Here is a 20833-nt window from a genome sequence, read left to right as displayed (position 1 = left end):
TTAGGCTGTTTTGGGGGGTAATTGCTGATTGAAGTCATGAAACTTGTGAGGTTTCCTTTCTTTCTATACATTTCTAAATATGGAAATCAAGAAAGAATAAAAGCAAAATCAACCTTGTTACAAAAATCTATATGAACATCTTTGTGGTATCTATATGACACTTTCATTTATAAGTACAGAAAAAGAGAGGTTGCTGATCATTGTCACTGATGAAAGGAGTCATTTAAAGAGCAGCTTATCAGTGATTGGTGAACAGATCATAAAGGGTGTGGCTGCTCACAGTGACATCTCTGCTGAATTAAATACAACTCAGTGCATCCAGTCCACACCCACAATCAGTCACAACACAGTGACTGAAACACTTCTCAGCATGATATTAAAGTTGTTCTTAAGCCATGTTTTAATCTCTTTTTAAAATATATGTATAAAAATGCAGCAACCAATAAACTAATTGATCATGGCATCTAGAATAGGCCGAAGAAGCCAGCAGTGTTTCCAGAAAATTTGGCATTTAGCCACCAAATAGGTTTTAAAAGGAATTATTCAAAACCTGCCAAACACGCTTATGAATCTAATCATTATCACGACTGATATATTTTGTGACTCAGTGGCTTATTTTAACGGCTTCCACAGAAAGACTATGGTTTAACACTCAGTTGTAGATAACAGAAGAGTTAAACAGAGATTTTAACAGATGGAGAGCTGGAAACTCCTGTGACGACAGCACGCACAAAATAACATCTTTTCCTCCTCCGTCCACCCACTACGTGTGACTCACTTTTCCATCTACGTGTACCAGGCGGAGACAGGGCTGTTGCCATGGTAAAGAGTGAATCAGCAGGTAGGAAACAACTGCATATATCTGAGGACTCAGAGTCCATGACTAAAATCTGTGTGAATTTGATACAACAGAACACAAGCTTGCCAAGTTGAAGTGTTTGGAGACCTTGGAAGCTGAATGAATGAGATGGGGCGCCTTAATTGACAGCTGTCTCAGCCTATCACAGCTGCATCTTGTGTCACCCTGCCATATTTGGATTTTCTGCATGAATTTCATTGCAAATTGAGCTAGCTATTAAAACCAGGTCAGCTTGAAACTTTATAAATCAATTTTAAATGACAACATGCTACTTGTTCTTGCTGGTATCTAAGCAGACCTTCCTTATAGTCACACTGCCACACAAACACACATGCACTTCAACATATGGAGCATGCCCGATAAGTAATTAGAGTTAGATTAATCCTTTCTCGGAGGGACATCTGTCTCTCTGCCCACTGAATCACTTCAATTGGGAAGCAAAAGTGGAGACAGTCTGTAAAGCAGCACCCTCCTCAGTACTGCAAAAGATTTATTATACTGTGCATCTTTGACTACTCGATATTTCAAATACTATAACAACTAAAAGGTGGACAGAATCAGAACTGGTTATTCATTTTAAAATGGGTAAAGAAAACTAATTTTACCTCATTTATTTGACCACTGCACAAGGAAAAAAGGTTTTTAAATGATGAAATTCAACCTCTTAACAGTCTGACTCGATGTGTGGCACTATTGACATTACTGGATTAAAAAATACTGCTTTTGAAAAAACCCTCAGTGTGTTAACGCTGATCAGAGATGCTTTTGTTCAGACATGGGACTCGCTGCAAAACGATGCAGAGCAAATATGCCGTATACTTTTGCATTTCTGCACACTCATTGACCTGGAAACAGTCGCCCAGTGTACACAACCTACTCATCTTCTAACAATTCAAGGTCTGAGAAAAAACATTAATGACTGGAAATCATCCTAAATCTTCTGTCTCATTCCTGCTGTGTAAGGATGCACACTGTGAAAGTCTTCACTGTCACCTCTGCCTCAACTGATTTAGCCATGCTGTCTCAATAACAGAACAATACTTTAATAAATCTACTTCAGCGATGACAGATCAGGTTTTTTTTTTTATAATGCCATGTGATCTTCTCAATCTATCAATTTTGATGGTATTTCAGACACAGATTTTGTTTTGTGTTTCGTTTTACTAAAACATAATATTACCCCGATTTCCTTGATCACACCTGATGATATTTTTTATGACCAAAAAGTATTTTAAATAATAAGTATCTAAGTAAAAACGCGACACCCGCAACTGCTAATGAATTTATCTGGTATAAAATGCAGCCTGTTGATCTGTGTCTTCACTTTCATTGCATGTATTAAACTTTTTAAAGAAACCTCAACAGTAAAGTATTTCAGCACTGGTTTAAATGTTTTTTTTCTAGTTGCTGTATAAAAGGTAAAAATGAACAGTGCTGGAATAGACAAGAAGATTTCCCCAGTTGAAACATAACTAAGACCAATTACTTCCTTTATACTTTTCATTTTTGACAGCTCAAACAACCTACAGGAACAAAGCGGAGCACTGAGCAGAGCAGACTTTGCTTCCAGATCAAGTGCAAAGCAAAGGCAAACAGGCTGTAGACGCTTGGCTGATCACGCTGACTGCCTGCACTCAAGGAGGCCAAACTCACTCACTGTATACATTACTATGTATATGACATAGAGGTAGTTCTACATTTCAGTGAATCAAAGGAAATATTTCTAGAATTCAAATGTAAACATGAATAAAATGATTTAATTTGTTTTCTTGAATGACATGGTTTTGCCTTTTTTCTCTCAAATTAATTCCATCACATTAACAAGTCATGGCAACAAATCCTTTATTATCTGAATTAACAGTGTAATGTATCATGTAACATTATTTCTGACTCTTTAGCCCATTTTATAGTATTTTGTTCGGTTATAAGGCAAAGTATCTGTATTGTTCATCCAACCATATTCTCTGAAGCTCTTTTCACCTAACAAGTTCTAATCCACTCACTACATGCTACTTTTCCTTCCCAGAACTGAAAGAAACATCAGTGACGCTTGTGCAGGTGTTGAAACATCTCCTGGAGCTAGCTAAAGGTTTTGATTTTGTGCACATTAGATGTGTCTTATTTGAACTTGGACACTGTCCTCAAGTCAAGAAGATCAACGTATTAGCAAGAGGCTATAATGATGAATGTCCTGGTCTAGTAATCATTACGGATATAAAGGAGGGAGTCAAGAAAACAATAAGATGAGGACCTCAACTTCAAGTAACTCAATAAGTAATTATTAACAAACTACAAACACTATCTGAACCAAATCAGTTCATACTTTACCATGACAACCAAGGCTTTTATAACCTTTTGATCCAAGTCATAATGTTTTCCTTATCTGAACAAAGTACTTCAGCCCTCATCACTATCTTTCACTCTGATGTCTACCACCTACTCAAACCATAACTATACCACTGTCATTATCAAAACTTAATTAGCAGATTGTAATGCTCAATTTTTAATTCATAGGTTTTACTGAACAAAAAAAGAAAAATCTAAATGTGTGCTCTATAGTGCAAATACATTTTTTAAACACACCTTCACTGTCGCAGTAAACCCGAACATGGTTGCACACATTTGTATGGCTACACCGCTGCTCTTTATCGATACTTTACATTTTTTAGTTCCCATTCCAAAACTAAAGCCTAAAACTACCCTAAAATGTCTTCCTTCTTAGTGCTGGTCCTCACTTAGATTGATTTACATGGACACACACACACAGACACACACAGACACGAATGGTCACGAGCTCAAGCGCCATTGAAGCAAACAGAGACGGGCACCAATAGAAAAAAAGAAATGACAGTTGAGGCTATTGTTCAGTGGAGAAAACACATCCTGTCAGAGAAGCAATTGTAGTGAATCCAGTGGTGATGTCAAGTAGGTTATCCAGTTATATTTACAATTTCAAACATAATATTTGTGCGAGAGGAGGCTCCAATATAGGTGGAGTGAAAAAACACTGAAAGAAAAACACTGAAACATTCCCACAGTCCTCCAGAATTACTCATCAATATTTGTCCACCTGCCACAAACTGTTTAACTGTGTGAGTGAATGTGTGTGTGTGTGAGAGAGCGAGAGGATAAGGTTAATTCAGGCTATACCTGTGTGCGTGGCACGATTGGGAAGAGGTTAAGGGTCGTGGGTCTCTTGGGCCGGTAAGTATCCATGGTAACAGGTGCTGCAGGGTCCTTGGTGACTGGCGGAGTTGAAATTGCAGACGCCTTCGAGGATTCTTTGTCACCGCGGTAACCGTCAGCACCATCGATGAGGTCCAAATGCAGCATCTCTGCCTGAAGCTGGCCGACTGCTCCTAGCTCCGCCTTCCCCGACATGCTATTGGTTCCTCGTCTCACACGGCTCTGCAGGGATTGGAATAAGCCCGACATCAGTCAAGACAGGGAAGAGAGAGAGAGAGGAAGACAGTGAGAGAGAGTGTATGTGGATGGGATGAGGAGATTTAGCTAGCCAATTGGAAGCAACTCTGTCTTCAACAGGAACACATTCACTGCCAACACACAGTGCCGTTTAAAGCTGAGACGGACTATTTCTAGCATCAAGCTTTTCTACCTGACAGAATTTACCTGCAGTAATGAGGTTAGAGTAAAAACTCAATCTGCTCTGCTATTTCTCATTTTATCTTTTTACTTTTAAAGCTAAGAAACCTATTCTATTAAGAAAATTAGTACAAAAATTTCAAAACAAATTCATGATATTGACCCTGGAAACAGGAAATTGTTAAAAATATTCACGCCCCCAAAAGAAACAGATATAATACCTCTGGCCTTTCGTGCAGCACTGCAATTGAATCAATTTGTTAATTGCTTTGATGATGAAACCTCTGAAAATCGATGACTCCGTTAGGCTAAACAATCAATTCATAAAACAAGAGTTGGAAAATTAGGCACATTTATTTACTCTAACGCTAATCATACACAGTGTGCAAGATATGAGTTTGTTGGCAAAAAAGAAGAAGAGATTCACTGCTGCTGAAACAACACACAAGCAAAGCATTTGAGAGACAGTAAGTCAGAGGGCACTGGGACAGTACAGTCTGCTTCACTTATCATCACTATCCCTGCAGCTACACATACAAAACAGACACACACACAGCACATGGCAAGTCGTTGCTAAGCCTATTATAGTCTTTAGTGCTCTCTGTTTGCCTCACATACAGAAAAACCTGTAAAAAAACAAATGCAAATAAAACAAGAACATGAACAATGTTGAACAACTGTTTTGGAGGTCTGCCACCTTCTACAGCACAATCAGAAAAAAAAGTTATTTAGAGTTATTTAAAGTTATGAATCTAAAATAATCTATTTCGTTTTTACAATTTGAGAGACATGAGCAAAAAAACAAAATGAAACAAAAACAGTATAGTTGCTCTAGAACTAAAACCTAATTAAACTTAATGCTATAACATTTATTTTTGATACTAAGTAATATAGTATTATCAAACCTTTATTTATTTATTTATTCATTTTTGTTTGTTCATTTGTTTTGTCAGTTTTAGCATCTATAAAATTTAGTTTGGATCCAAGTCATATTCTTTTTAAACATCTGTGCTAGTCCAGATTAAAGTTAACGGTGTTTTCTCTAGGCTGACTGTGGGGTGAGGCTGCAGTACTGGATCGCCCCCTCAAGGCAATGGTAGGAGAAACACTGGTGTAATTCTCAGCTGCCATACAAAACACAGTCACAGTCACCTTAAACTATTTTAGGAAACAAACCTCACAAAGGAAACTGTGAGGAAGAGAAAAAAACCCCATAATTTAATAAGCTACTGTTCTGTAAATACTTCATACACCGAGAAATCACAAGTACCAGGAATGTATTATAACCAATATCGTAAAGATTTAAACCTTTGTTGTAACAGACAGCACTCCTATTAACCGAATTTACTTGTTGCAGACTGTAAGGTAACAGTTGCTGAATGGAATGGAGGTTAATTCATTTCTGTTGGCTAAGTGTTGCCTTCAAGCACATTTGTATGCAGTGAGACACTCATCCCAGATATCCAGAGGTCTCTCACTCCCAAGAAAGAAAGAAGCCTGCCTGTCTTTGAAATAGGACTGCTATAATGGTTTGCTGAACAGCCAAAAGCTAAAGTGGAAAATGTTCATCTAATTGCATTCATACTCAGTCCACATTTAGTAGACTTATATGGTTTAGTCATTTACCCATACAACTGTTTTGAATCAAAACGAGGGCAAAAGCAAGAATAAAAGCTCCTTTAAAAATACAGACATAAGCCAAACACAAAGATTGCCAAGATGCAGATATTAACTGTATATGGAGATCGGTTGTTTACTGCCGAGTATATATCAGACCATGGATTACTTTCAAAGATGATACAAGAAAGGACTGACACCAACATGTAAAAATTTAAAAATATATATATTTTCCATAATCTTAGATTGCAGACAATCATGAATTCTATGTTTGGAGTGTGAGTTTACATGTAATCTCTACTAGAGGTGTTTTTATTATTTAGTCAGCTTGATGCCAGCTGTCGTAGATCGGATGGTTGCATGTCTAATATGCTGACAATAAGTAACTGCAACAATATTTGCAATAAGCATGTTTATATGCATTTACATGTGACAGAGCCATGACTTAAGTTCATGGGAAGAGGCTTGAAGTGAGGAGGAAGAGGATATCATTGTCTTTTTTCCTATGTGTTTTCACACACATAGTGAAAACACATAGTGAAAACACATAAATAAAACAATAAAACATAGGTACGACCCTTCATATCTTATGTCTGAAGTTGCAGCCATGAATTAAAATGTTCCTCCCTGCAACTTGAACACCTACAAGTTTTCTTCCCTTCCATCTTTGGCATGCTACATATGTCTCCAGCCACATACATAAAATGTGATTAGACAGAACATCCATGTCCATCTCCACAACTGTGGCTGGGCAACATGATGGCTTACAGCTCTTATAGTGTTACTAGATTAATTCTTTATTTGTGAGAATGCATCAATTTGTTGGAAGACACAGTCACACCTTATTCAATGTATATTTATGAGTATAATTCTTTTTTAATGCCTGACTATATCTTTAATCCTTTTTTGATCATCCTGTATAGCAGGGATCAGGCACAGGGGGGATTGGGACTGCTGTTGAAGGTCACTCTAAGATAATATTAATACTGAGCAGATCTGAGATCAGTTTATTGGTGTGGCCCTCCACAACAGGTCCAGTTTCTCATGTGACCTCCTCGGTTAATTAATTGCCCACTCCTGCTACATAGCTATCTGTATGCTTATCTACCTTTCCATCCTCTTATCCACTTAATAATCTTCCATCAATCTATTATCCACCCATTTATCAAGCATCCAGCAGTCTAATGTTCTATATTCGATTCTTGTTCATTCATCCATCCATTTCAGTCTAGCTGGCATTTATCCCATCCCATCTATATACCACCTTTCATCATTCAGTCTAACAGTTATACTGTTTATAAATAACTGATGTTGTTGATGTCTTAAACCTGTGTTTTTTTCACAGCAGAGATTATGGGAAAATGATGCTTTTTTTTAATACAGTTTGATGTCAATTTTGTAAACTATGGCTAGACTTATAGTAATACCGGTGATCAAGCAGGGCACAGTTTGGGGCCTGCAGCCTTCGCTGCCTCTTCTTCCCAGCTAGTGTTGTCATGGTCACTACTGTTCATCGTTCATATGCAGTCATGATTTATCCAGCTATCTATTCCTTAAACAATCCAATTATCAATTGGTCATCTTTAATCTACAGCCATATCCAACCAACCATTTACACACACTGCAAACACCTGTAAGTGGCATGTGATGAGCAGTGAGTTTGTGTTGTAGGGCAGCAACGTCATGTCAGTGTCTGTCTGTGTCTAATAACAACAATCCTCCCACCAATATTTTTCTTTTGTCTACCCTCACTCTCCTTCACTTCACCTTTTCACCTGCTAAAAATCAATGCCTCCTAATGGAGCCTGCAAATGCTCTTCTCCTCTTCTTGTTTATGATGAGAAATTATTACTGGACTCTGAAGAGCCCTGCCCCCTGTTGCTAGGAGACAAGGGGATCAGTGACTAAGGAAATGATGCTGCCTTGAAGACGTGATGCTCTTCTTTCTCCCAATCAGAGCAGCCGGAGCAGGGGAAACACAAGGAAAGACTGAAAATGTCAAATCACCCCAAACGTACTGCTCAGCTGCAAACCGAATGCCAGAAAAATAAAATATAGAAAGAGAACATTTGAACCACACCGACTTTGAAAGGACCTGTATGTGTTTGTCAAATCCAGAGTTTTGGCTTCACTCTGCTCTTATAAAATACAGTAAAGTATTGCATTTTATTTCATTTTTATTAACAAACGAGCAGATAGATAGATATCTATATATATATATCAATTTGGCTTAAATGAATCATGCAGGAGAGGGTCGGGCCTTGTAAGCGTCTGTTCATGTCAATGGGAATACATAAAGGTAATATCAGAACACTGCTGTCATATCAGTTGCTCTTTATTAACAGTAGCAGAGCCAAACAGGGCTTCTCCTGTTTCTGTTTGCATTGATGAAGCAGCTTCCTCTCCACTGTTACCATGTGTGGATGAGATGACGTGAGCGGTATCCATGGGGGCAGTGTGCGTGTGTGTGTTTGTGTGTGTATAAGTGCCAACACTGCATGTATTTTCAGCTTTGACATGTGCAGTAGGTGAGAGAAACACTGTTGCCATGGAAATGGGTCTGCTTCTCCACTGGTGTTTTGCTAGACCCTCTTTCACTCCCTCTCTCTCTCATTGCTCCATTTATTTTCTATTGCTTCCGTCCTCACTCTCCCTCAGTATATCACTCTCCTTCTACCCTTCTGGATTAAGGGGATCTGTTTCACTGATACTTATTTATACAGGTTCACCTTTAAAACATTTTTATGGGCACCTTATATTTTAAGACAATACTGTTGAAGTGCATTGCAGTGCATTACAAATATCAGTAATTAAAATAACACACAAGGGACATGACACCTTTTTATGAAGTTCAATAGCTCAGATTTTTCCAACTTTCTCTAAAAGGTTTTTCTCTTTTTGTTTCTGTAAAATAAAAAAATAAATCATTTCAAATATTTACATTAAGCAAGTGAATTTAATATAAATAAAGCAGAATCTAGACATAATACAAAGCCTTGATTCTCCATGTGTGGTAAATCTGTGTGTAGATGCTGCTTTTTGTGTGTTTTTGCAGTCACTTAAATATAACTGGCCATCCTATCTGACTCCACCCTGACATACGACATTTCAGCCATCCACACACAGCAAATGACTCCTAATCAAATCCATTCACCCTTACACTTGGGCATGAAAGCACTTCCCTTTCTCTCTCACTGATTTTTATAATGCATGTTGTCACTTTATGTCTCTCAGAAGCACTAAATATCTTTAAGTCTCATTCTGGACATCAGCTGCTCTCCATTAACCCTTCAAGAACCCTTCACAATAGCCATGTGCACACTAATTTAGATAAAAGCCCATTTTCTCTGTCTTCTTCAACAGAAGCTTCTTAACTGTGGAATAACAAGTGACTTTTGTTTCATGTTTGTGTGTTCACCACAAAAATGAATCAAAGAATCTATTTATTTACATTGTCATAAGAGCAAAAGAAGCAGAAGTTTTGTTTGAGAAGAACATTTTGGGATAAAAGCACCTAAATAGTCTAACAATTCAGGCCTATTTGGTGGTAATTTGGATTTCTTCAAAAATATACCTACAATCTTGTTGATCATGACATCTCCTCAGGCGCAGGAGTGTTGTTTTCCAGATGGCAGAGACTTTATGGGTGAAATGCACGTGGTTAGCTACAATGATTAATATCAGTTAGCTCAGCTTTTATGTCCTTTTATATTAAGTTTATATTTATTATCATATACTGTATACCCCAATAAAATGCCAGGAAATTATGGAAAAATATATATATTTTCTACCCAAGTCTAATAAAAAGAGATATAAATCAAAGAGAGATTCTGATACAGAAGGAAAAAAAACACACCCATCTGTCTCCCTGTGTTAGCCCTGCGACAGACTGGGGACCTGTCCAGGGTGAACCTTGCATCTTGCCCTGTGGTACCAGGGATACCCCCCCGCGACCCTGATAAGAATAAGCAGATGAGAATGGGTGGATCCCGTCCCATCAATTATTTGAAGTACTGTACAAAATATCTTGTTCCTACCACTATTAACACTACTTTCAATCTGTGCTTACTTCTGCCTCTGGTGGCCAATTTGGGCCTATTTTTAATCAGCCAAGCTACAGGACTGAACAAGCCCCAGAGGAGACATGGCTATGTGGTTGATGGTATACGCCTGTGGCAATGGGACTCAAAACACCTGAACTTAAAGATTAAAAGGTCAGGTGGAAAACTTCTGTCCTTATAATGTTGTTAGCCCACTGTCCATCCACCCACCGAGCAAATACCACAGTGCACACCTCTGTGGCCCCCTACTCAGGCAGGCACCACACATGTCTGGTGTGTGTGATGTTCCTTCCATGTGACCGTTCATTATTGATGAGACCAGATACATTTTCAGTCTCCCATCGGATGATGAGATCACTGATGAATTCAGCTCTGTGTGTGTGTGTGTGTGTGAGGGCTCCCTACCAAATATTCTAAAGCTGCCCTGCCTCCTCATAAATTTTTAAAACAGACTGGGCCTCTAAAACTCTGTGCACTTTAAAATGAGAAGCAAAGACAAGGCAGTGCCCCTAAGGTCTGTGATTACAGCTGAAACATAAAGAATGTCAGTCTGTTTCATCAAGCTGATTCAGTCTTTGATCCTTGCTTCTGTTTTCCATGGTTAAACATTCTACAAGAAATGTTTTCAAGCACATCATAGTTCACATGACAAACTGAACAAAATTAGAAGGACGTGGAAAAGAAGGACACAAAGACCAAATCAGTGGCTAATAAGGTTCTTATGGTTAATGTCATTTAAAAAAAGCTGAACATTTACACTTCCAGCATACTGAGGAAGATGATATGCCATTTGTTGAATTTGTGTCTACTATGGTTGTCAAAAAACCTCAGATATTAACTGATAATAAAACTAATGTTTAAATACTAAATTAATCGTTTGCAACAAAAATGATTTTTTTAAAAATTGCCATCTTTACCTCCTCCAACTGGCACAACAAGCACAGAGCCCCTCCCATCACTTACAGCTAAAGGAATTTAAAGAGGAAAGCATCTACTTTAAGAACACTGAAGTATTAATCCAGTATTATAAATGCTACCCTGGCTGGTGCACATGTTAACTTGTAGTAATTATCTGATAGCCACATTAGCCATTTTAGCACAACTAAATACCACGCCCAAAGTGCTCCTCTTCTATATTACTGAAACTATGTAGATTGTTGGGTATTGTTTTAATTGTTGTACCTTTTGTTTATTAGAAGATTCTATGATCAATTACCAAAATAATTTATAAAATTATTAAAACCTCTAAACTTAATCATAAATACGTTTTTTGTTAAATCTAACTTATAAATGGGAAAATTAGTTGAAAACTAAGCAATCAACTACTTCAATAAATGACTTCTTCGCCACTTGGTAAATCTCTTCTGTTATGTGTAACTTGTTCTCTGCCAACTCTTAACGAAAAATGTTTGTTAGCCAGTGGCTACATTTGTTATTTGTCATCAGAGGTTGTTTCCTAAAAACAGCTTCCTTTAGTCTTAAGTGATGGGATTGAAGTTGGGCTCAAGACAAATATAGAACAAAAAACATGAACTGAAAGAATCAAGCTGTGTACAACTGTGGGGTGGGTGTAGTGGTTTAAAAACCTCAATGAAAATAGCAGTGGTTAAAAAATAAACACTGTGACATCTTTCTTTTTATTACTACAACCTCCCTTTGTCTGGTGTCTGTCACGATTTCATGCTGGTGACAAAAACAACAATTTCCTTTATTCTGCTAGGTGCCTTCAGTGTAAGGTTCAACACCATCTAAAAAGCAAACTGCATCCTCACTGGTGAGTCATTGCAAGATATAGAAAACACTCAGAAAATCAACACATCTTGTTACTGACTACCACAAAAGATTATACGACTCTGTCCGGTTATGTACTGTACAGCTCGGGAAACCAGCATTGTTAAATACACAATTCACTAAGCGCTGGACTCAATTCCAAGCGTGTGACTGTTGTAGCTGTTATCTATCCATAAGATCGCCAAGAAATTGTTAAATTGGACATTTTGCAATTTTTCTCCTTCAACATATAGCTGCTAAAATGATCTTAGAACAAGAACAATATACTATATGCGATCTACACACTAACTATACCTTAACTTTTGAGTAACATCTAAATTTTTAGCCTAAATGGTCTCCTACAGGATCTGTACTGTCATTAGAAGAAAATTGCACAATAAGGGGATTGCATTTCTGTCCTTCTTTCTTTTTTTCTTAAATAAAACAACAGTGCAATTATTTTGCCCCCTAATCACTGGTTGACATACTGAGGAGATAAACAAGAAGCAGTGCGAGCGGATCACAATCTCCTGATTCTTATAGAACCTTAACAGCCTTAACTTTAAATTGCAAGTTTCGACCAGTTCCTTGCTCCAAAAGAAAGTTAATCTTCTTAGACTAGATATGTAAAATGATGTATGTATGCCAAATGCTTTGCTCTAAAACAAACATGCTTAGATGTCCAAAAGTGAAGATGCTTGGCCATAATGGACAATATAACATTTGGAGAAAAATAAACAAACCCTAATCACCCCATATCAATTATAACACCATGGCAGAGAAATGAATGACTGTACTTTGCTAAGGCTTGGCCAACACTGGCACATGCAACCGGACAGTGATCACAACAACAGAAGCAAATCTACAATAGAAAGACTGAAAACATATGGCCCAGTCCAAGTCCAGACGTCAACCCAACTGAATTGCTGTAGCACAGCAAAATCCCGCCAACTGCAATGAACTGCAGGTATATGGTAAATTAGACCAAAGGACACGAGATTTCCAAATGGAGGGGAGTGACATTACTAGGACCAGTGAGCTGTCTCTTCCAGCAGCAAAACAGTTTGTTTGCGCTTCCTGAGAGTGACAACACGTGAGATTTGTTGTTGGCTGCGCTGTGAGATTTGTCTTTTTTGCCATCCATGGGGCCATTTTGGATTCTGCGAGGCTCTTCAAGGAGATGAGTCATCTGTCTTCACACACATAGACACTTCCAGCAAAAAGTGCTCACATTCAGCAATGTGAGCTATAATTAGCTCCCAGGATAGCAAGACAAGAAAAAAAGAGTACTGTGTGAAAGAGTACTGGCTTTTAAAACCCCAAAATATTCCCACCACTCTGCATTATTAGAGTCATTTTTGTCCCATCAGTCAAGTCACTGCCTCACTAAAATGATAAAATATAACTCACAGAAATAATGAAAAAGGAAAAGAAAGATAGAATCTTATTTACTCACACAAATGCCCTGTGAAAAGCCTCTCGCCCTCTAGTTGCCTTGGTTACAGCAGTAGAGTTAAATAGAAGATGATGATCTGACAGAATAACAAATTTAACTCTATTTATTTTCTCCTTCAGCACCACTCCACTACTATTTCTCTTATAGTTACATGTATATATTCCTTACTCAGTTCTGTTAGTGACCCCCTCATTTCTATTCTTAAAAACAAAACAAAATAAAAACTCCCAAAAAAAAACTCTTGGTGGATTTCAACAAACAGTAAAAAGCTCAGAGTGAATTATTTAGATGCCCAGGATGGATCGGGGCAATCGCATGCGATCACAATCAAAGTTCTTTCAGCGAGCGCCTCCGACACCGTCTGTCAGGCCTGTCTGCCTCGGGCTCCTGTTCTCTGCTGGCAGGAAGCTGAATGCAGCAGCTGTTCATTACAAAACACTACAGAGAGGAGAGACTGACCCTTAGCTGTACTCAAACTTTGACAGAGTGTCACCGAAAGGAGGCAAGCCCAATTTTTGAAGGATCGCATGATGAGTTTGACGAATAACACTGGAGGTTATGCATGAGTGGAACGTACAATACGATATAATTTTTTTTTTAAAACTTTGTTAGATAAAGTTAAAAGGCTTTGGTGTACGATCATTTTGACCTTGTTTGTCAGCGGCCTTTTCAAGTGGACGACCATCTGATGTAACTTAAAAGCTTCCCAAGACACTCAGAAAGTTCCCAAAGTCCCACCACAAAAATAATGTCATAATCTTTGCAGGAGGACTCACGAATGCTTTCTATAAATGACAAATAGCATACACAAACAATTTGAACCTCCAACCCAGCTTTACATAACTCAGCGGATCCTCTAGTATACTGCAGCTCTCATTCAGAGCTGCTGATTATTTTTTTCACCAGCAGCTGATAAAGAATAACTTGAAGATGAACACTACATCTGCAGCTATGACAAGACATCTGCCAAGAAGCAGCTCTTCATGGGGCCATCCTACCTTTATATCTGGGCCATTGCAATTGAGGCTCATCCCACACTCATCTGTGATCTCTGTGATTTCGGAGAGGTCGTCGTCCTCAAATTCATCAAGGCTGATGTCATGGGTCAACCTGAGTGAAAGGGTAGATTAGGGTGAGAGGGACAAGAAGAGGATAGCGCATAGATGAGTCATATATATTTAAAAAAAAAAAATATATATATATATATATATATAATCCTCAAGCCATAGTACATCTCAGAATCTCTTGTTGACCCAGTTATTTGTATCTCCTATGCTCAGTCCAATGACAATTTGAATATAGGTCGCTATAAATGACCAAAATATAACAAGCATAGGCATCTACATTAATACTTATAAGAGATAAACAGATCTAAAGCTATTGTTTTGTGTCATAGTACTGTTCCTAACAAATGGAAACATGGCGTTTGACTCTTATACCACATAGTTTTATACACTTCACTCAGACCTCTAAAGGATTTATATTTAGTATTAAAGCACTTACTAAATGTTTCAAGCACTGATTTCAGGCAGATCTAAATCAAGCACTACCTGCTCGTTTAGAGCAGAAAACAATGAGCATCCAGGATTTTATCGGCCTGTTTTATTTTGTGAATATCTCCATCTGCTGTTTGTAAAAGTGATTTTCTTTTGGCACCACTACACTTCATTCATCACAAGTGGGACTAAAATTAATACACACAGCATAACTCTTTTTCTTCTCCTTCTCATACTTTGTCAGTGACAATGAGCTATAGGGTGATTATTCAAGGAAAGTAATGTATTACACATAATTCATTATAATGTATCATGCTACTTATTTAAAGAAGGTAATGCCTTACACCACTTGTAGCATTACCTTTGGATTACTCGTTGGATTCACTGTCACATAAAGCCACCGCTGGCAAAAATGCAGAATAGGAAACTAAGAAAAGTGAACTTGTGTTTTGCAGAGAAGTACAAACGTCTTGAATGCTCCTGCAGCAGAAAGGGAAATGTACGGTCCTGCTGTCTGTGGCAGGATTCAATTAACATCCAGTAAACAATGGTTCAGTTTTCCCCATCTGCAATTATGGCTGCATGTTGTCCCTTTACCCTGCAGCCTCCGGGCATAACAGACTGAGTCAGAGCAAAATGTTATTTGAGATGCAAGACAAAGACGACAGAGCATGGGAGCAAGCCGTCAAATAAACCTTGTAAACCTGTGCAGCTACCATCCCCCCACTGATGCATCATGGTAATGTCATTTCTGACTGCTAGCGTGAGTGTACATACAGCTATTACAGTCTTTAGCCATCACATGTCAGAGGATGGGAATAGAAAGTTAAATAGCCTGAGAAAAAGCATCTGTTACCTCCATAATGAAGCCCTGAAGGAGGTGGGAGATACAGACTGAAGGAAGGACAGAACAAAGTGAACAAAAGAAAAGAAGACAATGGGAAAGTAAAAAAAAAAAAAAAAGGAATACATGTAAAATAAAAAACTTTTTACAACACAGCTATACACAGTGTATGTGAGTAACTTAGATGACCTTAAATAAAACTACTTGTACTGGTATTTTCATTTTTAGGCAATTTGTGGTGAGGAAATATTGATTTACATCATCATTATCCTTAAATCTTTTTCTGACACTAAAACCTATATATCATAGGTTAATGATTTTATTCTGACTAACCTATAGGTAAAAATACCTAAATTTAAAATGATGAAATAATGTTAGCTTGTTAGTTTGTCCAATTACGTTTGAGCACTTGGGGGAGTGTGTAGAAAACTGGCAATAATTCCTCAACAGTTAATGCAGTACTTTTGGAAACCCACTCAATTAAAGCCAAAATTCTGAACTTTAATCACATCTTAATTGTTTGGTTTGAAGCACCCTGTGGTGGTGTACAGGGGCAAATACAAAATGTTAATAATGTTAGTCCTGCAACAGGTTGACAACCTGTCCAAGACAACCTGTAACCCTGGGCTATTTCACCACAGGTTTGCATATATTATTAAACTACAACTGAGGAAAAGTTATCAAATACCAGACTGAATATGCCCTCTGACCAAAGCTATCAAAAAACAACATTTTAACTGGTTTAAATTGCAAGTTTTGAGCAGTAATCCGGGCTTTTCAAGGGATATTATGAAACGGTGAGTCTACAGAGTTATAAGTGAGAGGGACTGAGTCCATAACAATTAAGTCAACAGTGAGAAAAGTGTGAAGATGGAGAGAGTCATGGAGGGAGGTGGGAAAAAGAAATAATTTAAAAAATAAACCTCTTTGTCTGCAGCCAAAGAGAAATCCCAACAGACTCTATACCACAAAGCAAATTACATTGTCACACGTCGAGGTTCACAGGGTGAAGGGTTGAACAGTTCTCAGATAAGATGGGCTGCACGGGTCACATCGCAGTTAAATAAAAACGGAATGCAATTATTTGCAAATCTTATAATCCCACATATTTTCTTCAAAGTAGAAAACAGATAACTTTTTGAATTTGATGGCAGCAACAAGTATCACAAAAGTTGAGACAGGGGAAACAAAAACCTGTAAAACTATGTGGTAGTAAAACAAAACATCTGGCAACAGGTGAGTAACATGATTGGGTATATATATAAAAAAATAATAAATCTTGTGGCGGTAGAGTCTCACAAGCAAAGAAGGACGCAGGTTCCCCAATCTGCAAAAAAACTCCAGATATAAATTCTGCAACAATTTGTTACTCAGTATAAAATTGTCACAACTTTGAATATCTCATCATCTACAGTATATACAGTAACATCATGAAAAGATTCAAAGAATCAGTAATGGGTGCTTGTGATCAAAACAGCATCCCAACTTTTCTAAAATTGGAGTTGCAAATGCACTCATTTAACAGTTGATTAGGTACACTCAGCTAAAGCTAAGACGATAATACAACAGTTCTCCAATAAATCCTCCCTTCATCAATGTTAAGTTTTCAGTTCAGTGGAAATTTTGCTAAAGAATTTTATTAGGTAGTAGAATAAATTATTATGAATCATGTATTTTTTGCCTAAGCATTATAAATGGGATAAGCAGTAGAAACAGCTGCCAGTTTCACACAATCCAATCAGCAGCTGTCCATTTATGGGCTCAAATTGTGGTCATAAATATTTTGTATGTGTAAATCAAATGCATATTTGTGTACTGAGTTTTGTAACATGGTAAACCAAAATATCTGAAAGTTTTGTGTTTGTGCATCTACAGATGAGAATTTGTGTGTGTGTAAAAAAGATTTACACGAGTTACAAAATGTTTTGTTAAGATCTGGTTACAGATACAAAGCAAAAAACTACGTGTAAACCTCTGCACTCAGGTTTCCTGGCTGCGTGTGGATTTCAACTTAGAAGTACAAATTTTGACCTGATTTTTCTTCCTTTCAGCTGATTGGTCAATGTCATGTCAATTACAAATTTGACAATCCAATCAGACAACAGATGGGTTTGGCTGTTGGAGTGATGCTTTACTGAGCTTCAGGTCCTGGAAGAATAAATGCCCTTTTACATGCCAGCCCACCATTTTCCTTCATCACCAGGAAGGAAAACAGTCTGTGTGTGTCTGAGTTCGGTCACAGGTTTTTTGTGTCACAGGTTTACGCGTTTATGCAGAAACCTCCAGTATGGGCTACTCCAGAGCCTTTTCAACAGCGCTGCAGACCTCGGGGGGAAAGCTGTGGAAATGACACAGTCTTCACTAGTGGGGATAGTTACAAAGCTTTCTTCGTTATGAATTAGCGATACATGTTTTTGTTGGATATTTGAAGATAAAACAACACAAACTCTTGTAGAGGACATAAAGTCAGATACAATTTTTATACTTTTATACTTTTATACAATTTTTATACTCAAATACAATATTTTTTTAAACACTAACAACTGAATTTAAAATTCACCTTCCTGAAATTGAATTTGTATTTTTGAAAATTGTAATATTAATAGATTGAATTCTATTTAAATGTGTACACTGATCAACAGGAAGTTTGCTGGACCAGATTATCTAGGCAGTACTTGATGTGGTAAGAAGACTGTCATTGTTCCATAGTGCCACAAAAGTATACAGTGTTTGGATTGATCTTAATCAGTATGTAATGGTAAGGTTTTGACCCCCAGCCCACTGACACAGTCCAGCTCTATCGACCTTTCAACATATGTCTGCAAACACTCGATGCACCTTTGCTAGCTTTGCCTTGAGGCAACTGTTGTTGTGGTTTGGCAATGAATAAATACAACTGAAAACAAATGGAATTCCCTTGGGATTATATTCCTGCACTATGTATACTCATCATCTCGCTACACTTACAACCTTACCAGCGATCAATGCAGGCTGACTCAGCAGACTGCTTGGGCTGTCCAGGTCAGAGATTCCTGTGACACATTTACTGTGTCATCATTACTGAAAGTGAAACATGGCAAATAGGGTCAAGATGTAGTAACAACCGGCCGACATCAACATCATCACCATGACACAGCAGAGAAAACCAAATAAATTCAGCAACATCTCACACAGGACGGGACTCGGGATTCGACTTGGAAACTAAAGGCTTCATATTTTGGCAAAGTTTAGAAAGAACAATTCAAAAGTAGTTCTGTAATAAAAAAGAACACATTCAAGGATTGAAAATTGACTAATATGTCTCAAAACATAAATTTCTCTCTACAACATGTCAAAAAAAACTTAAGTTCACCTCTCCTTGGCTGATTTGAGCATTTCCTGCTCAGATCTGTGATTTTGATCCCATTCTCAGCACATTTTATCTTTCTGCTGAGATTATTTAATTTGATTATTCGCTTTAAGTGATGTGGGTTTTAAACTGTTCAGCTTTTAAACGGTCCCTGAAGACAAGTCCCATCAGCTCATGTTGTAAAACAACTTCAGATTGTAACAACACTGCAGGACGGATGTTTCAGTTTTATATCGCTAAGGATGTGGGACAAACTGCAGCATTATTGTAACAGCAGGTGGTGACAGGGCAGCTTGCTGCCATGTTTGTGTCTCCTCGGCCTGTCTCTCTGCTTGTGTTAATGAAGGGCAGAATGACCTCACGCTCAGGCCATGATGTGCTTGGCCAGCTCAGTAATATATAAATATCTCTATATATGTATGTATATAAGAAACAACCCAATATAACCCTGATAGAACTACATTTATCTAAGGCTTGCTTGCAAATTCACAAATGGCAAACAAGGTCAAATACGGGTATTTTCCTTTTAACTCTTTTTTATGTTGATCTGAATTTGATATAATCTCTGTGATAAAAAGACATTTTGCAGTTTATCATAAAGGAAGGTCACACAGCAGTGAGAAGACGACTTCTGTTAATAGAAAGAGATAAGAAAAATATGCAGAATGGAATTAAATCTCCTGACAAAGAGCAATGAGAAATAAATAGTGCTTCTATATCTTTTATTACAGTGAAAACAGGAAAACCATGCTCCCCACATAATACTTTTCTTAAATGCTACGATCACATGTGTTTCTGTGTTGTGTTGCTCTGATTGTGCTATTCTACCTTTCAGCCCAGTATTTAGTCATCACAGCAGCTCCAACTATACTCTTTTCCCTTCCTTACTCACGTTTACACTACCACTAGGAATTATGAGGCTGCATGCTCTCTGTCATTCATTAGCTTCGCCCTCCTGCAAGGACAGGAGCACAATCAGGACCGTCCCGTCCAATTCAACAGATCCAAGTACAATCACCCTCTTCTCCATCATCAGCTGCATGAAAACAAACTCTGAAGACAACAATCCGTCTACACAGTGCTTCTCCTACACCGGCAGTTCCACTGTAATACACATGCAGCAGGATAACATGTGATTGCCTCTATGGTCCTATTTTTGGTCATCATAAGGCAGCAACCTCCGCTGCACGTTCTACCTCTCTTGTTTAGGTACAAACGTACACACAGTCATATAAAGGCGATCTCCTTCAAGGGCATGCTGTACCGAGGAGATGCCAAATAGCAAGAAGAAGGAACATTAGCAGTTACACACTTGCAAGGTCACACACAGCCATGTTGCTGCATGCCAATAAACTGAAAAAAGAAAAAACAAGAGAGAGAGAGAGAATAAGACAGATGTCCTACCATTTCTCCCACTGGTCCTCCATCCAGCCCTCTCCTCCTTCCCCTCCCGAATCCATGCTGTAAGTGAGGAGGGCATCCACAGTCAAGAGGAGAGGAGGAGAAGAAGGAGCAAGAGGGTTAGAAAGTGAAAGAGGCAGTGAGGGAGGCAGAGAGGGAGGAGCGAGTGTAGGAAGAGAGCTGGGGGAGAGGGAGAAGGGGAGCAGCTCGTCCAGGGTCGATGGAAGCGGCGTCTGATTCAGAGCCCGGCTGCTGCTGCTGCTCATTGGGAGGGAAGCGAGATGGATGGAGGATTTTTTCCCCCCAAAGAGAGGAGCTGAAGCCACCAGAGAACAGTAGTATTATATAACCCTCTTTCTCTCTCCCTCTCTCTGATG

General features: G+C 38.2%; 1 protein-coding gene across 2 annotated transcripts in view; it reads right to left on the bottom strand.

Annotated features, from left to right (window-relative positions):
- Positions 1-20833, bottom strand: part of mapk8ip1b (mitogen-activated protein kinase 8 interacting protein 1b) — a 45499-nt gene that overhangs the window by 13528 nt on the left and 11138 nt on the right. Inside the window, exons 1-3 of one of the 2 annotated variants that reach the window (XM_086294311.1) lie at positions 20460-20723; positions 14365-14476; positions 4010-4267 (exon numbers count right to left, since the gene is read on the bottom strand). In XM_086294311.1, coding sequence (XP_086150437.1) covers positions 4010-4267; positions 14365-14476; positions 20460-20722 — 633 coding nt within the window. In that variant the 5' untranslated portion in view covers position 20723. Of the gene's footprint in view, positions 1-4009; positions 4268-14364; positions 14477-20459; positions 20724-20833 lie in introns of those variants that run through there. The other variant, XM_086294320.1, reaches the window with a different exon arrangement.

The sequence above is a fragment of the Aulonocara sp. 'chitande type north' Nkhata Bay genome, linkage group LG1 (assembly GCF_057382095.1).
Source record: "Aulonocara sp. 'chitande type north' Nkhata Bay isolate Kocher_YH1m ecotype deep benthic linkage group LG1, A_spYH_male_GT1.1, whole genome shotgun sequence".
NCBI classification, from domain to species: Eukaryota; Metazoa; Chordata; class Actinopteri; order Cichliformes; family Cichlidae; genus Aulonocara; species Aulonocara sp. 'chitande type north' Nkhata Bay.
Note: the sequence above shows the minus strand (reverse complement) of the source record. Positions and strands in the feature narration are given on the sequence as shown.